This window comes from Staurois parvus, unplaced genomic scaffold, assembly GCF_062004578.1.
Source record: "Staurois parvus isolate SC_StPar_1 unplaced genomic scaffold, SC_StPar_1.0 ptg000682l, whole genome shotgun sequence".
Taxonomy (NCBI): Eukaryota; Metazoa; Chordata; class Amphibia; order Anura; family Ranidae; genus Staurois; species Staurois parvus.
In genome coordinates, this window is record NW_028318478.1 from 2,330,633 (window position 1) to 2,353,928 (window position 23,296).

At 45.7% G+C, this 23,296-nt stretch overlaps 1 protein-coding gene across 1 annotated transcript in view; it reads left to right on the forward strand.

The window, feature by feature from the left end:
• LOC149447529 (long-chain fatty acid transport protein 2-like) overlaps positions 1–23,296 on the forward strand; it is a 306,199-nt gene that overhangs the window by 209,415 nt on the left and 73,488 nt on the right. The window contains exon 5 of the mRNA XM_089652380.1: positions 22,808–22,966. Coding sequence (XP_089508506.1) covers positions 22,808–22,966 — 159 coding nt within the window. The remainder of the gene's footprint in view (positions 1–22,807; positions 22,967–23,296) is intronic.

Consider the following 23,296-nt stretch of genomic DNA (forward strand, 5'->3'; position numbering starts at 1 on the left):
TGTCCCAGAAGACACTGGGCCATTCACAAAACGCAGCACTTCTCACGCATGCGCAGTAAGCACCCAACTGTCACAGCCGGGTTCCCGCGCTAAAGGAAGGACACCTGCGTGGATGTGGGAGCGGGTACCTGTCAAATTCAGGTACCTGCTCCCCCTCCCTCCCCAAAGGTCGGCAGTCTCTGGTCATCCCCCGTGCTATGTCCGCAGTCTCTGGTCATCCCCTGTGCTATGTCCGCAGTCTCTGGTCATCTCCTGTACTGTGTCTGCAATCTCTGGTCATCCCCTGTACTGCAGTCCATTGGTTCAGAATATTTTTTTTCTTGTTTTTCTCCTCTAAAACCTAGGTGCGTCTTATAGTCAGGTGCATCTTATGGAGTGAAAAATATGGTAATTACTACCAGAGAGTGTCCTGTGTTTCAGTTTGCACTGCATTTGGAGCATCCCAAGGCTCACCCTACTCAACCACTAGAGATGAGCGAATCGAACATGGCGAAGTGGAATTCGTTTCGAATATTGGGAAATATTCGATTCGCGCCGAATCCGAAAATTAGCCAACTTCGGATGCACGAATCGAATTTTCCCAAAAATGGCGGCGACATGTGTGGCGACGGAGTGGGGATCTCTGGGAAGGCGCGCAGACAAGGCGCGCTGACCCATAATGCATTCATTCATGACGTGATCGCATTAGCCAATCAGCAGCCAGCCAGCCAGCACTGTGTAATGGTGGAGCTATAAATTGCGGCCATCTTACAATTCTCCATTAGCCTCCGGTCATTCAAGAGAGACAGACCTGTCTGTATTAGGGACAGAGTTAGGGCCAGAGAGACTTTAGGGCCACAGAATCGTTACTGAGGGACACAGAATTGTTACTGAGGGACACAGAATTGTTACTGAGGGACACAGAATTGTTACTGAGGGACACAGAATTGTTACTCAGGGACACAGAATTGTTACTCAGGGACACAGAATTGTTACTGAGGGACAGACACAGAATTGTTACTGAGGGACACAGAATTGTTACTCAGGGACACAGAATTGTTACTCAGGGACAGACACAGAATTGTTACTGAGGGACACAGAATTGTTACTGAGGGACACAGAATTGTTACTGAGGGACACAGAATTGTTACTCAGGGACACAGAATTGTACTCAGGGACAGACACAGAATTGTTACTGAGGGACACAGAATTGTTACTGAGGGACACAGAATTGTTACTCAGGGACACAGAATTGTTACTCAGGGACAGACACAGAATTGTTACTGAGGGACACAGAATTGTTACTGAGGGACACAGAATTGTTACTGAGGAACAGACACAGAATTGTTACTGAGGGACACAGAATTGTTACTGAGGGACACAGAATTGTTACTCAGGGACACAGAATTGTTACTCAGGGACAGACACAGAATTGTTACTGAGGGACACAGAATTGTTACTGAGGGACACAGAATTGTTACTCAGGAACACAGAATTGTTACTCAGGGACAGACACAGAATTGTTACTGAGGGACACAGAATTGTTACTGAGGGACACAGAATTGTTACTCAGGGACACAGAATTGTTACTCAGGGACAGACACAGAATTGTTACTGAGGGACACAGAATTGTTACTGAGGGACACAGAATTGTTACTCAGGGACAGACACAGAATTGTTACTCAGGGACAGACACAGAATTGTTACTCAGGGACACAGAATTGTTACTGAGGGACACAGAATTGTTACTCAGGGAAAGACACAGAATTGTTACTCAGGGACACAGAATTGTTACTCAGGGACACAGAATTGTTACTGAGGGACACAGAATTGTTACTGAGGGACACCGAATTGTTATTCAGGGACACAGAATCGTTACTCAGGGACACAGAATTGTTACTGAGGGACACAGAATTGTTACTCAGGGACACAGAATTGTTACTCAGGGACAGACACAGAATTGTTACTCAGGGACACAGAATTGTTACTCAGGGACACAGAATTGTTACTCGGGGACACAGAATTGTTACTCAGGGACAGACACAGAATTGTTACTGAGGGACACAGAATTGTTACTGAGGGACACAGAATTGTTACTCAGGGACACAGAATTGTTACTCAGGGACAGACACAGAATTGTTACTCAGGGACACAGAATTGTTACTCAGGGACACAGAATTGTTACTGAGGGACACAGAATTGTTACTCAGGGACAGACACAGAATTGTTACTCAGGGACACAGAATTGTTACTCAGGGACACAGAATTGTTACTCAGGGACACAGAATTGTTACTGAGGGACACAGAATTGTTACTCAGGGACACAGAATTGTTACTCAGGGACAGACACAGAATTGTTACTCAGGGACACAGAATTGTTACTCAGGGACACAGAATTGTTACTGAGGGACACAGAATTGTTACTCAGGGACAGACACAGAATTGTTACTCAGGGACACAGAATTGTTACTCAGGGACACAGAATTGTTACTCAGGGACAGACACAGAATTGTTACTCAGGGACACAGAATTGTTACTCAGGGACACAGAATTGTTACTGAGGGACACAGAATTGTTACTCAGGGACACAGAATTGTTACTCAGGGACAGACACAGAATTGTTACTGAGGGACACAGAATTGTTACTGAGGGACACAGAATTGTTACTCAGGGACAGACACAGAATTGTTACTCAGGGACAGACACAGAATTGTTACTCAGGGACACAGAATTGTTACTGAGGGACACAGAATTGTTACTCAGGGACAGACACAGAATTGTTACTCAGGGACACAGAATTGTTACTCAGGGACACAGAATTGTTACTGAGGGACACAGAATTGTTACTGAGGGACACCGAATTGTTATTCAGGGACACAGAATTGTTACTCAGGGACACAGAATTGTTACTGAGGGACACAGAATTGTTACTCAGGGACACAGAATTGTTACTCAGGGACAGACACAGAATTGTTACTCAGGGACACAGAATTGTTACTCAGGGACACAGAATTGTTACTCGGGGACACAGAATTGTTACTCAGGGACAGACACAGAATTGTTACTCAGGGACACAGAATTGTTACTGAGGGACACAGAATTGTTACTCAGGGACACAGAATTGTTACTCAGGGACAGACACAGAATTGTTACTCAGGGACACAGAATTGTTACTCAGGGACACAGAATTGTTACTGAGGGACACAGAATTGTTACTCAGGGACAGACACAGAATTGTTACTCAGGGACACAGAATTGTTACTCAGGGACACAGAATTGTTACTGAGGGACACAGAATTGTTACTCAGGGACACAGAATTGTTACTCAGGGACAGACACAGAATTGTTACTCAGGGACACAGAATTGTTACTCAGGGACACAGAATTGTTACTGAGGGACACAGAATTGTTACTCAGGGACAGACACAGAATTGTTACTCAGGGACACAGAATTGTTACTCAGGGACACAGAATTGTTACTCAGGGACAGACACAGAATTGTTACTCAGGGACACAGAATTGTTACTCAGGGACACAGAATTGTTACTGAGGGACACAGAATCGTTACTGAGGGACACAGAATTGTTACTGAGGGACACAGAATTGTTACTGAGGGACACAGAATTGTTACTCAGGGACACAGAATTGTTACTGAGGGACACAGAATCGTTACTGAGGGACACAGAATTGTTACTCAGGGACACAGAATTGTTACTCAGGGACACAGAATCGTTGAATTAAAGAGTATGTCAGACAACACGCAGAGGAGTGGCAGAGGAGGCAATGTTTCAGGAGCGAGCAGACGTGGCAGCAGAGGAAGGGGTCGAGGCAGCACTAGTCGCAGCCAGAGGCCAGTGCTCCCGGTGTCATCCAGCGGTCGTGTCTCCACCGACAACCCTGCCGTCATCGATTGGTTGGCTCGGTCGTCTTCCTCTTCCCAGGTCACCTCTGACACCTACAGCCAACGGTCGGTGGGTACGTCAGACACAACCGTTAGTTGGCATGGCCCGGGAGCAAGCCCACTGAAATCACGTGTCCTCTACCTGCCCCTGTCCTTTGGTGTTCCCTCACCAAGCGAAGTATCGCATGCTGTGGGCTCAGCCCCACTGTACAGTGAGGAAGAGCTAACAGAGGGCGGTCAGGAACGGGGGGAGACATCCGCCTCTTCAGCAGCCAGGCGAAGAAGTACTGGCGAGGAGAGTGGCTCGGTAGCCGGTCTAGAGACAGGTCTGTCTCCTGACCCACACGCAGCCGAGGGGGCTAGTAGTGAGGCGGAGACCCTAATTGATGATGATGAGGCTGATCGCACTTGGCAGCCTCGTCGTCATCTGCCAGGCCCATAATCTGCCATGGGCCCCCGTACCGACTCCTCATGCTGCTGCCAGGCCCGTAATCTGTCATGGGCCCCTGTACCGCCTCCTCATGCTGCTGCCAGGTCCAGAGTGTGTCATGGGTCCCTGTACGGCCTCCCATTGCTGCTGTCTCCATCGCCACACTCTGCCATGTGCCACTTTCAGGTCTCCTCACACTGCTGGTGAGTTCCATTTTGTCATAGGGTGCTGGCAGATTACGGGCCTCCCATTGCTGCTGCCAGGCCCATAATCTGTCATGGGCCCCTGTACCGCCTCCTCATGCTGCTGCCAGGTCCAGAGTGTGTCATGGGTCCCTGTACGGCCTCCCATTGCTGCTGTCTCCATCGCCACACTCTGCCATGTGCCACTTTCAGGTCTCCTCACACTGCTGGTGGGTTCCATTTTGTCATAGGGTGCTGGCAGATTACGGGCCTCCCATTGCTGCTGCCAGGCCCGTAATTTGTCATGGGCCCCTGTACCGACTCCTCATGCTGCTGCCAGGCCCGTAATCTGTCATGGGCCCCTGTACCGCCTCCTCATGCTGCTGCCAGGTCCAGAGTGTCTCGTGGGTCCCTGTACGGCCTCCCATTGCTGCTGTCTCCATCGCCACACTCTGCCATGTGCCACTTTCAGGTCTCCTCACACTGCTGGTGGGTTCCATTTTGTCATAGGGTGCTGGCAGATTACGGGCCTCCCATTGCTGCTGCCAGGCCCGTAATCTGCCATGGGTCCCCGTACCGCCTCCTCATGCTGCTGCCAGGTCCAGAGTGTCTCATGGGTCCCTGTACGGCCTCCCATTGCTGCTGTCTCCATCGCCACACTCTGCCATGTGCCACTTTCAGGTCTCCTCACACTGCTGGTGGGTTCCATTTTGTCATAGGGTGCTGGCAGATTACGGGCCTCCCATTGCTGCTGCCAGGCCCGTAATCTGCCATGGGCCCCCGTACCGCCTCCTCATGCTGCTGCCAGGTCCAGAGTGTCTCATGGGTCCCTGTACGGCCTCTCATTGCTGCTGTCTCCATCGCCACACTCTGCCATGTGCCACTTTCAGGTCTCCTCACACTGCTGGTGGGTTCCATTTTGTCATAGGGTGCTGGCAGATTACGGGCCTCCCATTGCTGCTGCCAGGCCCGTAATCTGCCATGGGCCCCCGTACCGCCTCCTCATGCTGCTGCCAGGTCCAGAGTGTCTCATGGGTCCCTGTACGGCCTCCCATTGCTGCTGTCTCCATCGCCACACTCTGCCATGTGCCACTTTCAGGTCTCCTCACACTGCTGGTGGGTTCCATTTTGTCATAGGGTGCTGGCAGATTACGGGCCTCCCATTGCTGCTGCCAGGCCCGTAATCTGCCATGGGCCCCCGTACCGACTCCTCATGCTGCTGCCAGGCCCGTAATCTGTCATGGGCCCCTGTACCGCCTTCTCATGCTGCTGCCAGGTCCAGAGTGTCTCATGGGTCCCTGTACGGCCTCCCATTGCTGCTGTCTCCATCGCCACACTCTGCCATGTGCCACTTTCAGGTCTCCTCACACTGCTGGTAGGTTCCATTTTGTCATAGGGTGCTGGCAGATTACGGGCCTCCCATTGCTGCTGCCAAGCCCGTAATCTGCCATGGGCCCCCTGTACCGACTCCTCATGCTGCTGCCAGGCCCGTAATCTGTCATGGGCCCCTGTACCGCCTCCTCATGCTGCTGCCAGGTCCAGAGTGTGTCATGGGTCCCTGTACGGCCTCCCATTGCTGCTGTCTCCATCGCCACACTCTGCCATGTGCCACTTTCAGGTCTCCTCACACTGCTGGTGGGTTCCATTTTGTCATAGGGTGCTGGCAGATTACGGGCCTCCCATTGCTGCTGCCAGGCCCGTAATCTGCCATGGGCCCCCGTACCGACTCCTCATGCTGCTGCCAGGCCCGTAATCTGTCATGGGCCCCTGTACCACCTCCTCATGCTGCTGCCAGGTCCAGAGTGTGTCATGGGTCCCTGTACGGCCTCCCATTGCTGCTGTCTCCATCGCCACACTCTGCCATGTGCCACTCTCAGGTCTCCTCACACTGCTGGTGGGTTCCATTTTGTCATAGGGTGCTGGCAGATTACGGGCCTCCCATTGCTGCTGCCAGGCCCGTAATCTGCCATGGGCCCCCGTACCGACTCCTCATGCTGCTGCCAGGCCCGTAATCTGTCATGGGCCCCTGTACCGCCTCCTCATGCTGCTGCCAGGTCCAGAGTGTGTCATGGGTCCCTGTACGGCCTCCCATTGCTGCTGTCTCCATCGCCACACTCTGCCATGTGCCACTTTCAGGTCTCCTCACACTGCTGGTGGGTTCCATTTTGTCATAGGGTGCTGTATGGCCTCCCATTGCTGCTGCCTCCACCGCCACACTGTGGCTCCACACTCTGGTTTTGGCCCCGTGACTGCCCAAATGAGTGAAGTGTGCGGTGATTCTAAGATCGACGGCACTCATCTGCATGTCATACTGACTAACAGTATTATTTCTCTTCCCCAGCAGACTCCAAGGGCATTTAAATTAAAGGTACAGTGTTCTGCACTAATATAAAGGCTCTCTGAAGCCTAGAAACACCCTTTTTATAAGTTAAATTCGCAGCGAATATATTCGACTCGAATCAAATTTATTCCACTTCGCTCATCTCTATCAACCACGTTTAAACAGCATTTAGCCTTAAAAGACATTTGCTGCCTGGTTATTGTGTTGAGAGATTAGAAGACTGTTGTGTGCCTGGCTGCCATCCCCCACTGGCGCTCATAACTGCTCCTCTTCTTTGTATGCATGCTCACTCCCATTCTGTGTGTATACGGAACTGTGCTTCATAGACACACACAGCAGGACTTAGCCCCCCCCCCCCACTTTCTCTTCACTGCACTTGATTGACAGCATTGCTTGCATTAAGGTAAAAAAATGTTTTATGGTAAAAAAAAGTCTTTAGGTTTAGTATCACTTTAAATAAATAATTTACTATGGAATTGTTATTTATTTTTCCTATTCAAGTAGATATAAACCTAAATGGACATTCAATGTGCTTAAGCACTGTATATCATAAATGATGATATTTTTTTTACTTTTTTCCCTTTCTGTGTCTCAGTGCTCCTGACCTTCTTCAGCCTTTCACTTTGCATCCACATACATTCTCACCAGAATCAGCTGCACATCATTGTGCCAGGCAGGTTCCTGATAGTGACACAATGGTGTGGATGTACAAAAGGTAAAATAAAATGTACAGTTTGCAAGTGCAGTTGCACGCTTTTTGTACTTAGTAAATGTGGTAAATCTTCACCTTGTAAAAAATACCCATTCAAGTGTAAGAAGAAAAATAAAAAAAGCATGATTGGATGATGGAATATAGCAGAGCTTTATCTCACTTGCAGAGTGCACAGTCTCCTTGCCTTTAGTAAATCCACCCCCTTGGAGTTCAACCAAATGAAAAAAATTAAAAAATAAATACACTTACTGGTCACGTTTAGGTACACCTTGCTAGTACCACGTTGGACCCCCTTTTGCCTTCAAAACTGTCTTAATTCTTTGTGGCATAGATTCAACAAGGTGTTGGAAACATTCCTCAGAGATTTTGGTCCATAATTACATAATAGCATCACGCAGTTGCTGCAGATTTGTCGGCTGCACATCCATGATGTGAATCTTCCACCACATCCCAAAGGTGCTTTATTGGATTGAGATATGATGACTGTGAAGGTTATTGGAGTACTGCTGCTGTAGTCCATCTGCTTCATAGTTTGAAGTGTTGTGCATTCAGAGATAGTATTCTGCATACCTTGTTGTAACTAGTGGTTATTTGAGTTACTGTTGCCTTTATATCATATCAAACCAGTCTGTCCATTCTCCTCTGACCTCTGACATCAGCATGGCATTTTTGTCCACACAACTGCCGCTCACTGGATATTTTCTAATTTTCAGACTATTCTCTGTAAACCCTAGAGATGGTTGCGCGTGAAAATCCCAGTAGATCACCAGTTTTTTATATATTCAGACCATCCTGTCTGGCACCAACAACCATACCACATTCAAAGTCACTTAAATACCCTTTCTTCCCCATTCTGATGCTCTATTTGAACTTCAGCAAGTCGTCCTCACCCCCTCTAGATGCATAAATGCATTGAGTTGCTGCCATATGATTGGCTGATAAGCAATTTGTGTTACCAAGCAATTGAACAGGTTTACTTAAAGTGTTACTAAACCCACAACAGTACAATCAGTCTGTATATGCAGTAGAGCATGCTTGTTATACTCACTGTGGAACCTAAGGGGTTAATCCTCTGCATTGTGTAAAAAGGCTGCTTGATCCTGACTTCTCTGATCCTCCACTTCTTCTAATGTCCCCCTCTTATCTCCTGATAAGACATATCATGTGGAGACACTCTGCACATGATCAGTTTGCTGTATATTGCTAGAGAGGTTTTTTTCTTCTTGGGAGAGTGCATATGATCAGCACAGGGTCAGTCAGCGCTGCCAAGACAGAGGTCAGAGGTTCTGCATCTTCCTATAGCAAAATGAAAACTCCTTCTACAAGCTTCAACATGTGCTCTGCTGAACACTGATAGAAGTCACACGACTACTCTAACTGCTGATGAGAAAAGGTATTTAGCAGTTTATATTTATTAAAATAATTGCATTTCCATGTTCTGTGTACTCTAAAACACCATATATAGTGAATGCAGGGTCCTGAGTTTAGTAACACATTAATAAAGTGATCTGTGAGTGTATAATGAAACCCCCCATTTACAGAACTGTATGCCTACAGTTGATCCCAAGGAAGACGAACCTAAAGTACTGTTTTGCTCCAAGAGGGAAAAAAATCCATCCCGATCCCTTAAGGCAAAGGTGGCCCTCCAGCTGTTGGTGAACTACAAGTTCCATCATGCCTCTGTTTTTGGGAGTCATGCTTGTAACTGTCAGTTTTGCAATGCCTCATGGCAGTAGTTCTACAACAGCTGGAGGGCCACAGTTGCCCACCCCTGCCCTAAGGCAATCAGATATTCCCTGAGTCAGCAATCTCTAGTGTTATCACTTGTTAAATGGTAATAGGTACTTCTAATCTGTGCATTTAAGCTGGCTATACATGGATAGAAAAACAAGCAAACATTTGTACAAAACTGCAAATGTTCTTTCTATGTAACATTCAATGTGCAAATCAATCAGAAATTTTCCTGAGTCAACATTTTTCCAATCATTTTCAACATTAAACATTGTTTTTTTCTGGTCGATTACTACTACTTCCCCCACTGCTCTAAGCAAGGGTGTCTATTTAAACTTAGTAGTGCTATAGCTGTAGTCAGCTTAACTGGATTGATAGTTCAGCTTCTTTGAGTTTCCCCTGGCCTGTATGTGTCGTACTGTGGCCAGTAGGTGGCACTTCTGCCTATGGTAACGAGAGCTACACTAATCAGGGTTATGAATATATAGATTTCCCTGGCCAACCAGTAGGATTTTCATTGTTACTTATGCATGCTGGGGGAGGGTATAAAAATTCAGAGACTAACCTTTGGAAGCCATCTGTTTTCCCCTGGGCATCCTACCTGAGGGAGGGGTGTGTTATGCTGCTGAAACCTTTTAGGCCTGCTGCCTGAGAGGGTGACCACATCACTGGACAAGGGCTTAGATTTGGGGCCTAGCCTAGGGATTGAAGAGCTATGGCAGACCTCCAGATATCTTGAGGGGCTGGAAGAAGCTCAGACATGGAGCTTTGTGATGGGAGACACTTTGGGTGGGGGGCCCATGGAACACAGCTCACTGTGGAGGGATGGGGAGACCTCTGTCTCTGCTCCCCATATCCCTATTATGTGTAGGTCACCCTGCGCCTGTTAGGGGTACAGGGTAAAAATGACCTAATATTGGGGTGGGGGTTGTTCATTGTTTAATGCCATGTGGTTGTATCCCATTGTTCTATTGTGTGTCTTGCTTGGGAGCAAACTATTATGGGATGTATGGGTTTGTGTATTGGCTTGGTGGGGGATGTCTGCTGATGTGTCTCTTGTTGCTAGATGTGGTTTGCCTCGCCCCATGTCATTATGCAGGGAGGGGGGAATTTTTCTCTGAATGTATATATCTTCTATCTGTGTTAAAATAAAGGAGTCTATTTCCTGATTTATTTCAAGACTGCTCTCGTCTAGTCTTGTATGGTCAGCGGTGGTGTCCATGGACGGTGTTCGGACAGGGAAGTGGGAGTTTAACGAAAATACCCAAGTGCAGTCGGGGTCCGGTTCCGTTACATTGGTGGCAAGCGGTGGGATTGTGCTTCCAAGCTGTGAATACGTCCAAACCACCACCGGGATTCAAGATCAGGAAAGGGGACTTCGGTCACCCCAGTGGAGATATGGACCTTGCATCAGAGTTCCCAGGGCTGCTGCAGATTGTTCTTGCAACATACCCCAGGGCTGTGTCTGCGGATGAGTACCTGGTGCTCAGGCAGCGGATTCGGGAGGTACTTTGGAGTGGAGCCCTCCAGGTTGCTAGGTGTACAAGGGCAAGTGCTATCGAACCCCAGGGGAACGGGCCAGGGACCATCGGAAGTTACGGATGCCATTCCTGGGAGAGCAACCCCAGGAGCAATGGGTGACTGAGTTGGACAGATTGGTCCAGCAGGAGATAGAGCTGGACAACCGATATCGGGCTCTGCAATGGTATGCAGAGCAGAAATATTTCGGGGTGACAACAGAATGCTCTCCAGAGGGATATGACTTTGGTGGCCCTGGAGTGCTGTGGGAGAGCCTTACAGATCATTTTGTGTTTGGCGATAAAGGAGAACCTACCCTTGAGGACCTGCAAGAAGACAAGAGAGGCTATGTTCGGTCTCACAGGGGTCTCAGAGCTTGAACCAGATCTGGAATACCTGCTGATGAAAGAACAGCATCTGAAAAGGGCATGCAGGCAACTGCTAAAACATGTTCAGCATCATGCCCAAGAATCGGCAGTGAAAATTCCAGAGACTGGGGATTTGAAAGACTTCTCTGCTGAGGAAAAACAACCTGGTGAGCCTCCAGCAGAAGAGCTGGCAACAGAGCCAAACATTACTGAATTCTGCCCAGCACTGGTAACATCTTCTGGGTTCCACGGACAGGAGATGGTGAACCCCTATCCCCAGACACCAGTTCCAGAGACTGGGGATTTGATTGACTTTTCTGCTGAGGAGGAATCAGCCGACGTGCCTCCAGCAGAAGAGCTGGCATCAGGGCATGGCTTTGTTGACCTCTGCCCACAACAATCAGTATCTCAGGAGCTACAGGAAGAGGATGCAATTGGCACCTCACAACGGCAGGATGAGCTGATGTCCGTGGATGAGACTTTGGTCTCCACTGACACAACCCCAGAAAAGGGTCTGGCATTGGGACAGGAGGATATCAGCCTTACTTTGCAAACACTGGGGGATGTCCATCAAGTAAAAGTGGATGAGACTACAGTCACCACCTGGATACCCCAGGGATGCTGGGCAGTCAGCCCAGATCCCCAACAGCATGATGGAGTCGGCCCAGCCACCCTGTCTTCTCTCCAGTGGCTGAGAGAACTTCAGGGAGAAGGACCAGTCCATACTTCTCCCCAGCGGCGGGTATGTTCTACGAGAGAGGCAGACGTTGGCTGGGTGAGTAATGCTTTGTGTGGGACAATTTGTTTGTGGACTGTGTGGGTGCTGGCATTGGGGGACTAGAAGTACAGACTAACTTCGGAGTCCACCCGTCTGGGGTTTAGTCCTGCGTTATCTCCCCTTTTGGCAGGAGACTATGTGACGGGAGTCACTTTGGGTGGGGGGCCCATGGAACACAGCTCACTGTGGAGGGGTGGGGAGACCCCTGTCTTTGTTCCCCATATCCCTATTATGTGTAAGTCACCCTGTGCCTGTTAGGGGTACAGGGTGAAATGACCTAATATTGGGGTGGGGGTTGTTCATTGTGTAGCCTCCCTAGCGGTCTGATTATGTCCATATTTCTGTGCTCAAAGCGGTAATTTTTTTTGCATGGAAATATGTATTTTTTTATTGTAGGCCTGTAATTTTTAGGAATAACTCACTGAAATCTGTCCAAACAAGAGTCTAGTAAACATCCCGGGTATGATATAATTTGAACCACAAAATCATAAATTATAATATAATAAATAATCATAAAAAAATAATATAATAATACATTTAATTAACTAATATAATCAAACCAAAAACACTGAAATTTGAAATATAGTGCCAATTTCGCACATCACTGAGCAAAGTCGCAAATTTGTTTTCAGTGTCTGATGACGAATTTCCCCACGAATCATTATCACTCAATTCTGCAAGTGATTCTAATTTACTATCGCTGTTCTCTAGCTGGTCTAAAACCACTTTTGACCTAAAGGGATGCTTTTTGGACGCCATGGATATTTCTCAGTTTCCAGGCAGAAAGAACAGTAAAAATGCAGACAGGGCACAGGACAAAGCAGTAGGGACAAAATGTATGTGAAATAGTTTGATACAGTAATCTTTTACTAAGAGATTTTAGTGAATTTAATGAATGTCACTTTTAAAACTTTAAAATTTCCCGCCAGTACCTCTCTTTTGGAGACCTGACCACTAGGGGGGAGGTGGACTATCAACCCCCCTCACTACTGGACTCCCTTTCACCAGAGCCTTGTACCACTCCTTGATGTCTGGGTGCGTTACACTCTCAGCAGTTTACGATTACCTGTGGTAACTACTCTCCTCAATCTTTCTTACTGAGTTAACCTCTTGTGATGAACTTCCTTTTCTATCCCATGTGTTTTACAGGCCCTTTTCTTCGAGATACACCATGTACTCTCATGCATACCTTTGAGTCACTTTACACCAGGCTTTTAACAGTTCAAGAAGCTTTACGGAACCTCTCCTGCAACAGTACAGTTTTTAATGCAAAACACAGATTTTCCTATCTACCTGATCTTAGGATGCCCAGGCATACCTTTCCAGGTGATAGTCCATGACTGATAGAGTCCTTCTAAGATGGCTTCCCATGTGGGCAGTTCATAAGTTACTGCAGGTTATTGTCTCAGCTGGACTCTCACTTCTTTCCCATGTGGTCCTCTCCAGCTCTGGCCGACAACCCTCTGGACCGAGCCTTCCACCTATTTATATGTGTAACGCTACCCTCTTGAAAACCACTGAGTATTTTGGGTTCCCTGGCTGTCCTTAGCCTGCTTTGGAGGTACAGCCCCTGCTGACACCACTGTGAATAAAACACACAGTTTAAAGTGAGCAAATATTCTGGTTATAATGAGGTCAGAATATAAAGAGTGCAAGCACAACAAGAATGACTGTAGCTGTACATTAAAGAAAAGTTGGACACTCTAAAAAGGTCCAACAAAGTAATATAACACAGTACCAGCTAAACAAACCCTAAATGTCCTGCAGGATCAGAATTTAAACATCAATTCCAGCTTCTGAGATTTTGCTTCCCAAGCGAGCTGGAGTGCACTATCAAGATGTCAGGCTAACTCACCTTTGGGTTCTCAGTCAATAGTAACTGGGTTTAACTCTGCGTGTGAATACTTTTGTTATGAGCAATATTGTTCCTTTTTTTGTATCTCTATAAGTAAAGGTGTCCAATCTTCTGTGTGCTTGACAGGCCCTAGTTGCTGCACATTAGGGTTCAAATCCCTCCTTATGTAAGAGCAAGATTTCTTTAAGATGGTATAGCCACAGACTCTGTCCTGGAGTGATGTTGAAACTGGGTAAGGTCTCTTAAAAACAGAGGATGAAGGCAAGAAGTAGGCAGCAAACTTCAGCAGAGGTAAAGATGGTAAACTAGTCTGGTTATACAGGTTCCTTTGGAGTTGCCAGATGCATGAAATGAGATACTAATACAATCTTGTCTGCAGGGAGCATGTGCTGTAGCCACAGTCCTGCAGCTTCAAAATGTTAGGGAGACACCATGTATAAGAATAAGATCTGCAAGACAGCCAGAATCTGACAGGCCGGTCAGAGCTTCATTTTCGCCGTGGATGCTGTAAAGGCATGCTGTGTGGTGGACGCTGTGGAGGCCCACTGAGGCAGGCTTCTTGACGCGGGAGCTGCAAAGCTAATCCTGGCAGAAGGGAAGTGACAGAGCCGGTCACACAAACAACACATGTGAGTGAGAGAGGCAAAGCTAATCTCGGTAGAGGGAGGAAAGTTACAGAGGTGGTCACACAAACAAGCAGAAAATCCAGTGCGCTGGGAGAGAGGGAGCCTGAATCGGGAATCTAGACATGCCGACAGCAGGACCAGCAAGAGGGCATGGAACACAATGACAAGAGGATTGGCTAAAGGGCAATGGACACACTGACAGGAGGAATGGCTGAAAGGCGAGCGACACACTGACAAGAGCAGTGGCTGAAAGGCAATGGACACACTGACAGGAGGAGCTCCTGTATACTGCCAGGAGTTGCAGGCATGCAGTGAGTGTGGGAGCAGTATACTTTGGTAGGACCAATTGCAGGGAAGCTGGAGTACTTGGGAGTAACTTGAGTATTTTGGAGTACTGGCAGTAATTGGGAATAACGTGGAGTACTTGGGAGTATTTTGGAGTTACTTGGAGTACTGGGAATTATTTGAAGTACTGAGAGGAACTTGGGGTAACTTGGAGGACTAGGATTAATTTGAAATAACTTGGCATACTAGGGGTAACTCAGAGTACTGGGAGTATTTTAGAGTAACTTGGGTACTGGGAGTAATTTGGGATAATTGGGAGTAACTTGGAGTACTTGGGAGCATTTTGTAGTAACTTGGAGTACTGGGAATAATTTGAAGGACTGGGAGTAACTTGGTGTGCTGGGAGTAACTAAGGCTAACTCAGAATACTGAGGAGTATTTGGGGGTACTGTTAGAAATTTGAAGTAACTGGGGTTAACTCAGAGTATTTTGGAGTAACTTGGAATACTGGAGTAATTTGGAGTACTGTGAGCAGCTGGGCGCACTGGGAGTTATTTGGAGCAACTTTACGTACGCGTACAGGGTCAGTAGGGGGCCCCATGAAATGTCCCTGGTACCTTTTTTATAGGCTTTTTTGGTGTGCTTTGAGTGTGGGCAAGGACACAGGGGCCCCATCATCCCCTATTGCCCGGGGGCCCCATGAGTTATCAGTCCGCCCCTGTACGCATAGTGGTTTGGAGTACTGGGAGAAACTTGAAGTACTAAATTAGCTTTAAAAAAAACCAAACAGCATTTACTGTTCAGATTGAGATCTTAAACAAGGGGGTTTAACAGCAAATTATATATAACAAAAAAAATATTGTTTTTGTTATTCCTGTAATATCCCCATTTGAGAAGAGGGTAAAATGTCTAACAGGATTGGTGACGCGACCCAGTGCACATTGTGCTCCATGTATACGTTCCTTGAAGAACCATTTCAGGGTGAATACTGCTGTGTGAGATGTGAGCTAGCTTTTTCTCTGGAAGCCCACATCCTGGATCTAGAGCAGGGGTGTCAAACTGGCGGCCCTCCAGCTATTGCAAAACTACAAGTCCCATCATGCCTCTGCCATTGGGAGTCATGCCTGTAACTTTCAATCTTGCAATGCCTCATGGGACTTGTAGTTTGGCAACAGCTGGAGGACCACCAGTTTGACATCTGTGATCTAGAGAATCAGGTGGCAACATTGAGAAGCATCAACAACTTGGAAAGGAGCTTGAATATTACCCAGCAGGTACTGGCTGGGGCCAGCGTAGAAGAGGGGAGGGGATATAGAGATACAAGATCCAGAGGTAGGTAGATGGTTGAGAGTTAGGAGGGTTAGAAGGAGGAGCCTTACTATAGTTCTGAGTTGGTCCTAATAAATATGCCAAGTTGCATGATGTTGGGAATATCAGGTCAGGGGTGGCACGGCTGGAGCGCTCTCCTTCCGCTAGCTCCTATGGGAATGAATGCTCCAGTAAGGTGGGTGGGCAAGGTTAAAAGCAAAGTTAGGCAGATACTGGTGGTAGGGGACTCAATTAATAGATGGACAAATAGGGCAATCTGTCACAAAGACTGTGATTGCTGAACAGTATGTTGTTTACTGGGCACCCCATTTTGGCATATCTCGGATTGGATGGACATATTGTTGGGTGGAGCTGGAGAAGACCTAGTTGTCATGGTCAATATTGGTCCCAATGACAAAGTAAGAGGAAGGTGGAGCGTCCTAAAAAATTATTTCAGTGTAATAGGAGCTAAATTGAACGACCTCCAAGGTGGTATTCTCAGAAATACTGCCTGTACCTCAACCCACACCAGGGAGGCAGCAGGAGTTAAGATAACTTAACAAGGGGTTAAGGAATTGGTGTAGGAAGGAGGGTTTTGGGTTCCTGGAGAACTGGGCTGACCTTTCAGTTGGTTTCCAGCTCTATAGTAGAAATGGGCTGCATCTTGTTGGGGGAGAGGATGAACAAAAAGTTAGAGAGAATTTAAACTAGCTGATGATTGGTGGGCGGGGGGAGGGCTCAGATGATAAAGTGATAGCCAGCACCGAGCGAAGGTCAGAGGATGCAAAACTACAGCCACAAAACTAAGCAGGAAATTAGGTGCACTCATACAAAACTGAGAGGCATGCACACAAATGCTAGGAGCCTAGCTAATAAACCAGAAGAACTGCAGCTGCTGGTACACGATGAGGTTTCCAACTTTGTGAGAATATCAGAAACTTGGCTTGACAGCTCACATGACTGGCTAGCAACTATCCAGGAGTATTTCTTATGTCGGAGGGACAGGAAGGGTAGAAGGGGAAGAAGGGTATGCCTGTATATCAAGAATGATTTGCTAGTGAACATACGCGACGACATTGCAAATGGAGCATGGGAGGGAGATGAAGTCCCTGTGGGTGGAACTTCAAAGAGAAGAAACAAGTGGGAAAATAATAGTGTGGGGGGGTATGCTACAGGCTCCTTAACCTGAAGGACAAGGAGGAGTTGGATCTCCTATCACAATTAGAAATGGCAGCAAGGCAGGGTAATTTCATCATAATGAGGGACTTCAACTCTGGAAATTGACTGGGCAGAGGGAAAGGCTCACTCATTTAAGGCCTGTCATTTCTTGAATGTCTTACAGGACAACTTCATGTGCCCAACTAGAAAAAAATGCATTACTAGATCTGTTAATTACAAATAACATGGATCTGGTTGCAGATGTGAAAATACAGGACAACTTGGGAACCAGCAATCACAGGATAATTACATTCAGCATAAATCATAGGATAAGGAGGCACATGGGTAGTACAAGAACACTATATTTAAAAAAAACAACTTTTCTAAACTGTGCACAATACTACAAGATATTAAATGGGATCAAATCCTATGAACATTGAACACTGAGGAAAAATGGGAGTGCTTTAGAAACATATTAAATAAAGGTGTCATCCAGTGCATTCCAATGGGCAATAAATATTAAAGAGCGAAGGTTAAACCTGGGTGGTTAATCTGTAATGTAAAAAGATTAAGGAAAAAAAAAAGGCCTTTAAAAAATATAAGACAGATAGGACATTGTCAGCTTTTCAACACGACAAGGAATGCAATAAGAACGCAATCAGGGAAGCTAAAATAGACTACTAGAGACACTTAGTGGACGAGAGTAAAAAAAAATCCCAAGAAATGTTTTAACTATATTAACAGTAAACACAAATGCGGTCAGAGCATGCTGGCCCAATAAAGGATGATGAAGGAAAGTTGGTTACAAATGACGAGAAGGCAACTGTACTAAATGCATTCTTCTCCTCAGTTTTTACAAAGGAAAAGTAGTCATCTGCATCATTAGCAACATATCTCACAATGTACCCTTGTGGCTAACAGAAGCCAGTGTCCAAAAAAGACTTGAAAAGTTTACTGCAAATAAGTCGCCAGGACCAGATGGCTTACACACGGGAGTCCTCAACGAACTCAGGATATAGCCAGACTGCTATTCCTAATTCTTATGGACAGTATACTGACAGGAATGGTATCAGCTGATTGGCCAAGGGCCAATGTGGTTCCAATATTTAAAAAAGAGCCAAAATATATTCCTGGAAACTATAGACCAGTCATTGTTAACATCGATAGTACACTTCTCAAAGAAATTAAGGGAACACTTTGAAAACACATCAGATCTCAATAGGGAAAAATATCATGCTGGATATCTATACTGATATGGACTGGGTAATGTGTTAGGAACATAAGGATGCCCCATCGTTTGATGGAAATGAAAATGATCAACCTACAGAGGACTGAATTCAAAGACACCCCGAAAGTGACAAAATTATTCAACAGGCTAGTCCATTTTGCTGAAATTTCATTGCAGCAACTCAGAATGGTACTCAGTAGTTTGTATGACTCCCACGTGCTTGTATGCATGCCTGATAAGGTTGGGGCATGCTCCTGATGAGACGACGGATGGTGTCCTGGTGTATGTATCCAAGGATTTCATCCCAATACTTAAAGGCAGTCAGGGTGCCATTGTCTAGCCTGTAGAGGTCTGTGCGTCCCTCCATGGACATGCCTCACCAGACCACCACTGACCCACCACCAAAACAGTCATGATGAATGATGTTACAGACAGCATAATGTTCTCCACAGCTTCTCCAGACCCTTTCATGTCTGTCACATTTGCTCAGGGTGAATCTGCTCTCATCTGTGAAAAGCACAGGGCACCAGTGGCGGACCTGCCAATTCTGGTGTTCAATGGCAAATGCCAATTGAGCACTATGGTGCTGAGCAGTGAGCACAGGGCCCACTAGAGGATGTTGGGCAACCCTCAGGACACCCTCATGAAGTCTGTTTCTGATTGTTTGGTCAGAGACATTCACACCAATGGCCTGCTGGATATCATTTTTTAGGGCTCTGGCAGTGCTCATCCTGGCAGTGCTCATCCTGTTCCTCCTTGCACAAAGGAGCAGATATTGGTCCTGCTGATAGGTTAAGGACCTTCTATGGCCCTGTCCAGCTCTCCTAGAGTAACCTCCTATCTCTTGGAATCTGTTCCATGCTCTTGAAACTGTGCTGGGAGGCACAGCAAAACGTCTAGCAATGTCACATAGTGATGTACCATCCTTGAGGAGTTGGACTGCCTGTGAAACCTCTGTAGGGTCCAGGTATCGCCTCACGCTACCAGTAGTGACACTGACCCCAGCCAAATGCAAAACTAGTGAAAAACAGTCAGAAAAGACAAGTAGGAAAAAAAAGTCAGTGGCCTCCACCTGTAAAACCATTCCTGTTTTGGGGGTCATCTCATTGTTGCCCATCTCATGCACCTGTTAATTTCATTGACACCAAAGCAGCTGAAACTGATTAACAACCCCACTGCTACTTAACTGACCAGATCAATATCCCAGGAGTTTAATTGACTTGATGCTATACTCTGATTAAAAAGTGTTCCTTTAATTTTTTTGAGCAGCGTATGTAAAATGTTGGAGGGGATGATAAGGTACCATATCCAAGAATTTGCAGATGAAAACTATATCATTAGTAGTAAGCAGCATGGATTTACAAAAGGTCATTCTTACCAAACCAATCTGTTAACATTCTACGAGGCAGTGAGTTATCATCTAGTTAAATGGAGGCCAGTGGATGTAGTATATCTTGATTTTGCAAAAACATTCAATATAGTTCCCCATAAACGTTTAGTTTACAAACTGAGGTCTGTAGGCATGGACCATAGGGATTGTACATGAATAGAAAACTGCTTACAGGGGCACGTCCAGAGGGTGGTGATATATAGCCTATACTCAGACTGGTCCGGAGTGGTAAGTGGGGTATCTCAGGGCTCTGTACTGGGACCAGTTCTGTTTAATTTATTCATAAATTATATAGAAGTTGGTATAAATAGTGTAATCTCAGTGTTTGCTGCTGATACAAAGGTCAATAACTTCACAACAGGATACAGAAACTTTACAAGAAGACCTCAATAAAATAAAGGGGTGGAAAGTTGCATGGCAAATGAATTTTAATGTTGAAAAATATAAAAAAAATGCACTTAGAGGCTAAAAATATGAATGAAAGTCAAACACTAGTGGGAGTACCTCCAGGAGAATCCAGGATGGAAAAAGATCTGGGGGTCCTAGTAGATGACAGATTCAGCTATGGAGTGCAATGCCAAGCTACAGCAAGCAAAGTTAGCAGAATATTAGCATGCATAAAAAAGGGTATTTACTCTAGAGATAAAACTATAATCCTGCCACTTAATAAAGCTCTGGTTCAGACACACTTGGAGTATGCCATTCAGTGCTGGTCACCAGTCCTCAAAAAGGATATGCTGGAACTAGAGAGAGTCCAGAGAAGGGCAACAAAACTAATAAGGGGACTTGAGGACCTCAGTTACGAGGATTGACTACAAACACTAAACATATTCTCCCTGGAGAAGACACTTAAGAGGAAATATGATGACGATATATACATTTCTGAGTGGGGATTCTAGCAGAGGGAATAAACTATTCAGTCACAGGAAGCCTAAGAAAACACATGGCCACTCAATGAAATTAGAGGAGAAATGGTTTAACCTTAAAGTGTGTAGGGGGTTCTTCACTGTCAGGGCGGCAAGGATATGGAACGTCCTTCCACAATCTGTGGTGTCAGTGGGATGTATGATAGTTTAAAAGAACTCTTGTATGGACTTCTTAGTGAACACCATATATAGGGATATACTTTTCAACATGAATACACACACACAGTCACAGACGTTGAACTGGATGAAATGGCATCTTTATTCAACCTTACCAACTGTGTAAGTAGTAGACCGTAATACAGAGTGGGCTAGGCAATCTGGGCCTCAGTGTAATAAGCTATTGTGTAAGATGTACTAAACCGAACAATTTAAATTTAACACAGTCAATTGCAACTTGTGATGATCTGAGTATGGAACCCTCTCACCCAGTCTGTAGCCTTTGCAGTGTAAGAGGTAGCCTCTCAGTGTGTGTGTGTGTGTGGGGGGGGGGGGGCGCATGTCCTTTTGGTCCCTCTGTTAAGGAGAAATTCCGATGACAGCACTACAATCCACCTGCCCACAGGATTAACTGTTCTGCACCTCAGCAATACCAGCGGTCTACAGTCCTTCTGTCCTCCTTCTTTCAAAGGCCCGATCTGGTCCAGATCTCCTGAATCCCACAAGGCCTTCACACACACACCCAATCTCTGCCTCTCACCATTTACTTCCTGTAAAGTTCCCCGGCTTCTCAAAATATATGCTCCCGTTCCTTCGCTATCTCTTCTGTGAAATGTAGTCTTTCCTCTCCTTGTCTAAGCGCAGAAGTCCTGCTACCAGCATACAAGTTCAACAAGGCTTTTCTTCAATAGAGTCTGCATAACTGAATCACAGACCACTGCCATCTTGTGTTTAATTACCATCCTGCAAGGTACAAATAGTAAAGGCTTGTGTGCTGCTATACCACAATTGTAATACCAGAAGGAGCAGATTGCTGCACACACTAGTCTAGTGTACTCACACTCAAATTAAATAATTAGACAAAAATGTTATGTGCTCCCTCCTCATATAATGAAATCATAACCTTTATAAAACATACAGTGACAGTCCAACAAACTTCAAAAATAGTGCAATAATACATGTCCAATCCAACATTTATTGGGCTATCATCCAGCAATATTCAACAACGTGCTTGAATTGTGGCCCCACTCCCTGCTCACCCTAAATGTTGACCTATAAATTACACCAGGCCAAACACGCTTTTACAGAATTATGTGTCTCCAAATTTATGACCTGTGAAGTGTTCCTTCCACGTGCTATGCCCCCATTGGACCTTTGAGCTCCAAATCCGTGCAAAATAAAACCAAATATACCGTAGTGCAACACCGTTTTTTTAAAAAACAAAATTTAACGTGCTGCAATATCCACTCGCATTAAACAAATTTATATGTGCTCCAAAATGTAGTGAACTATTAATCGCATTGCTCCACCGTGCCAACTACATCGTGGTGTTTCCCATCACCAAATAGGTGCACCATGCACTCACCACCTTCCCTGACCTATCAAATAGGTCATACACGCTTAGGGATACTGGACAAATTCTGCTGATCCACTGCTGCTCTTTAGTGGCTATTTCCTTAGCTCTGGCCCTTTAAGAGAATGGATTCCAGGGTATCCAGTGGGATTATCGTGTTATGATCTTCTGCAGAGCTTCACTTATTTTTTTGCTTTGTCCACCATATACTGCCAAAAAGGAAGCAGGCACTTTACCTATGAAATGTCTAACCTCAGACTACAAGGTGTTACTTGTATATTACAGGGCAGAGGGCAGGCCCAGAAAAAGCCAGGGAAACCGGCAGACCCAGCATTAACCCTTCCCCAGCTGGCCAACTCAATACCTCTATCTAATAACAGCCCAACTTATAGGCATCTGCTACAACACCACCGGTAACCTTAGACCATTCAGAGTATGAATCGCTATTTAGTAACTCAAATGATAATTGCTGCACCATCAATTACCTTTAGTGGTAATGTGGGCATTTTGTACTGGGATTATTCCCTTGGAAAACAAATTATTTGTAATTTGATTTTAATGAAATATTGTGTTTTTTCCAGGTCTTCCAAAAGCTGCCACCTTAACGCAAAAACGTGTTTTGACAAGTTGTGCAGTTGCTATGTTAACTGGTCTCACAAGCAAAGATGTCTTTTACATCCCATTGCCTCTTTATCATAGTTCAGGACTACTTATTGGACTGCGAGGATGCATTCAAATCGGTAAGTGGCAAAATTGCATTCTTTTCTTAAAGCAGAACTCCAGAATTTTTTTCAATTATACGGTGAAATTCCTTTTTTAAATAAAAGAAAAATGGTCAAGCACTACTGTCTTGAAATATTATAGATGGCAACTCCTATCCTAATATTGATCAGTGGTTCCTAATTAATGATTGACGTTGTATCTACAGTACTTTGGGGGACATTTTTTTTTAAATTTTGTTTTTAATAAAGGACATGTCAAAGACTGTCTACTGTTATTTTTACACTACGCTTTTTTTTGTGAATGAGTATTGGTACCATGTACCCCATACTCATTCACAAGGGTGGGGA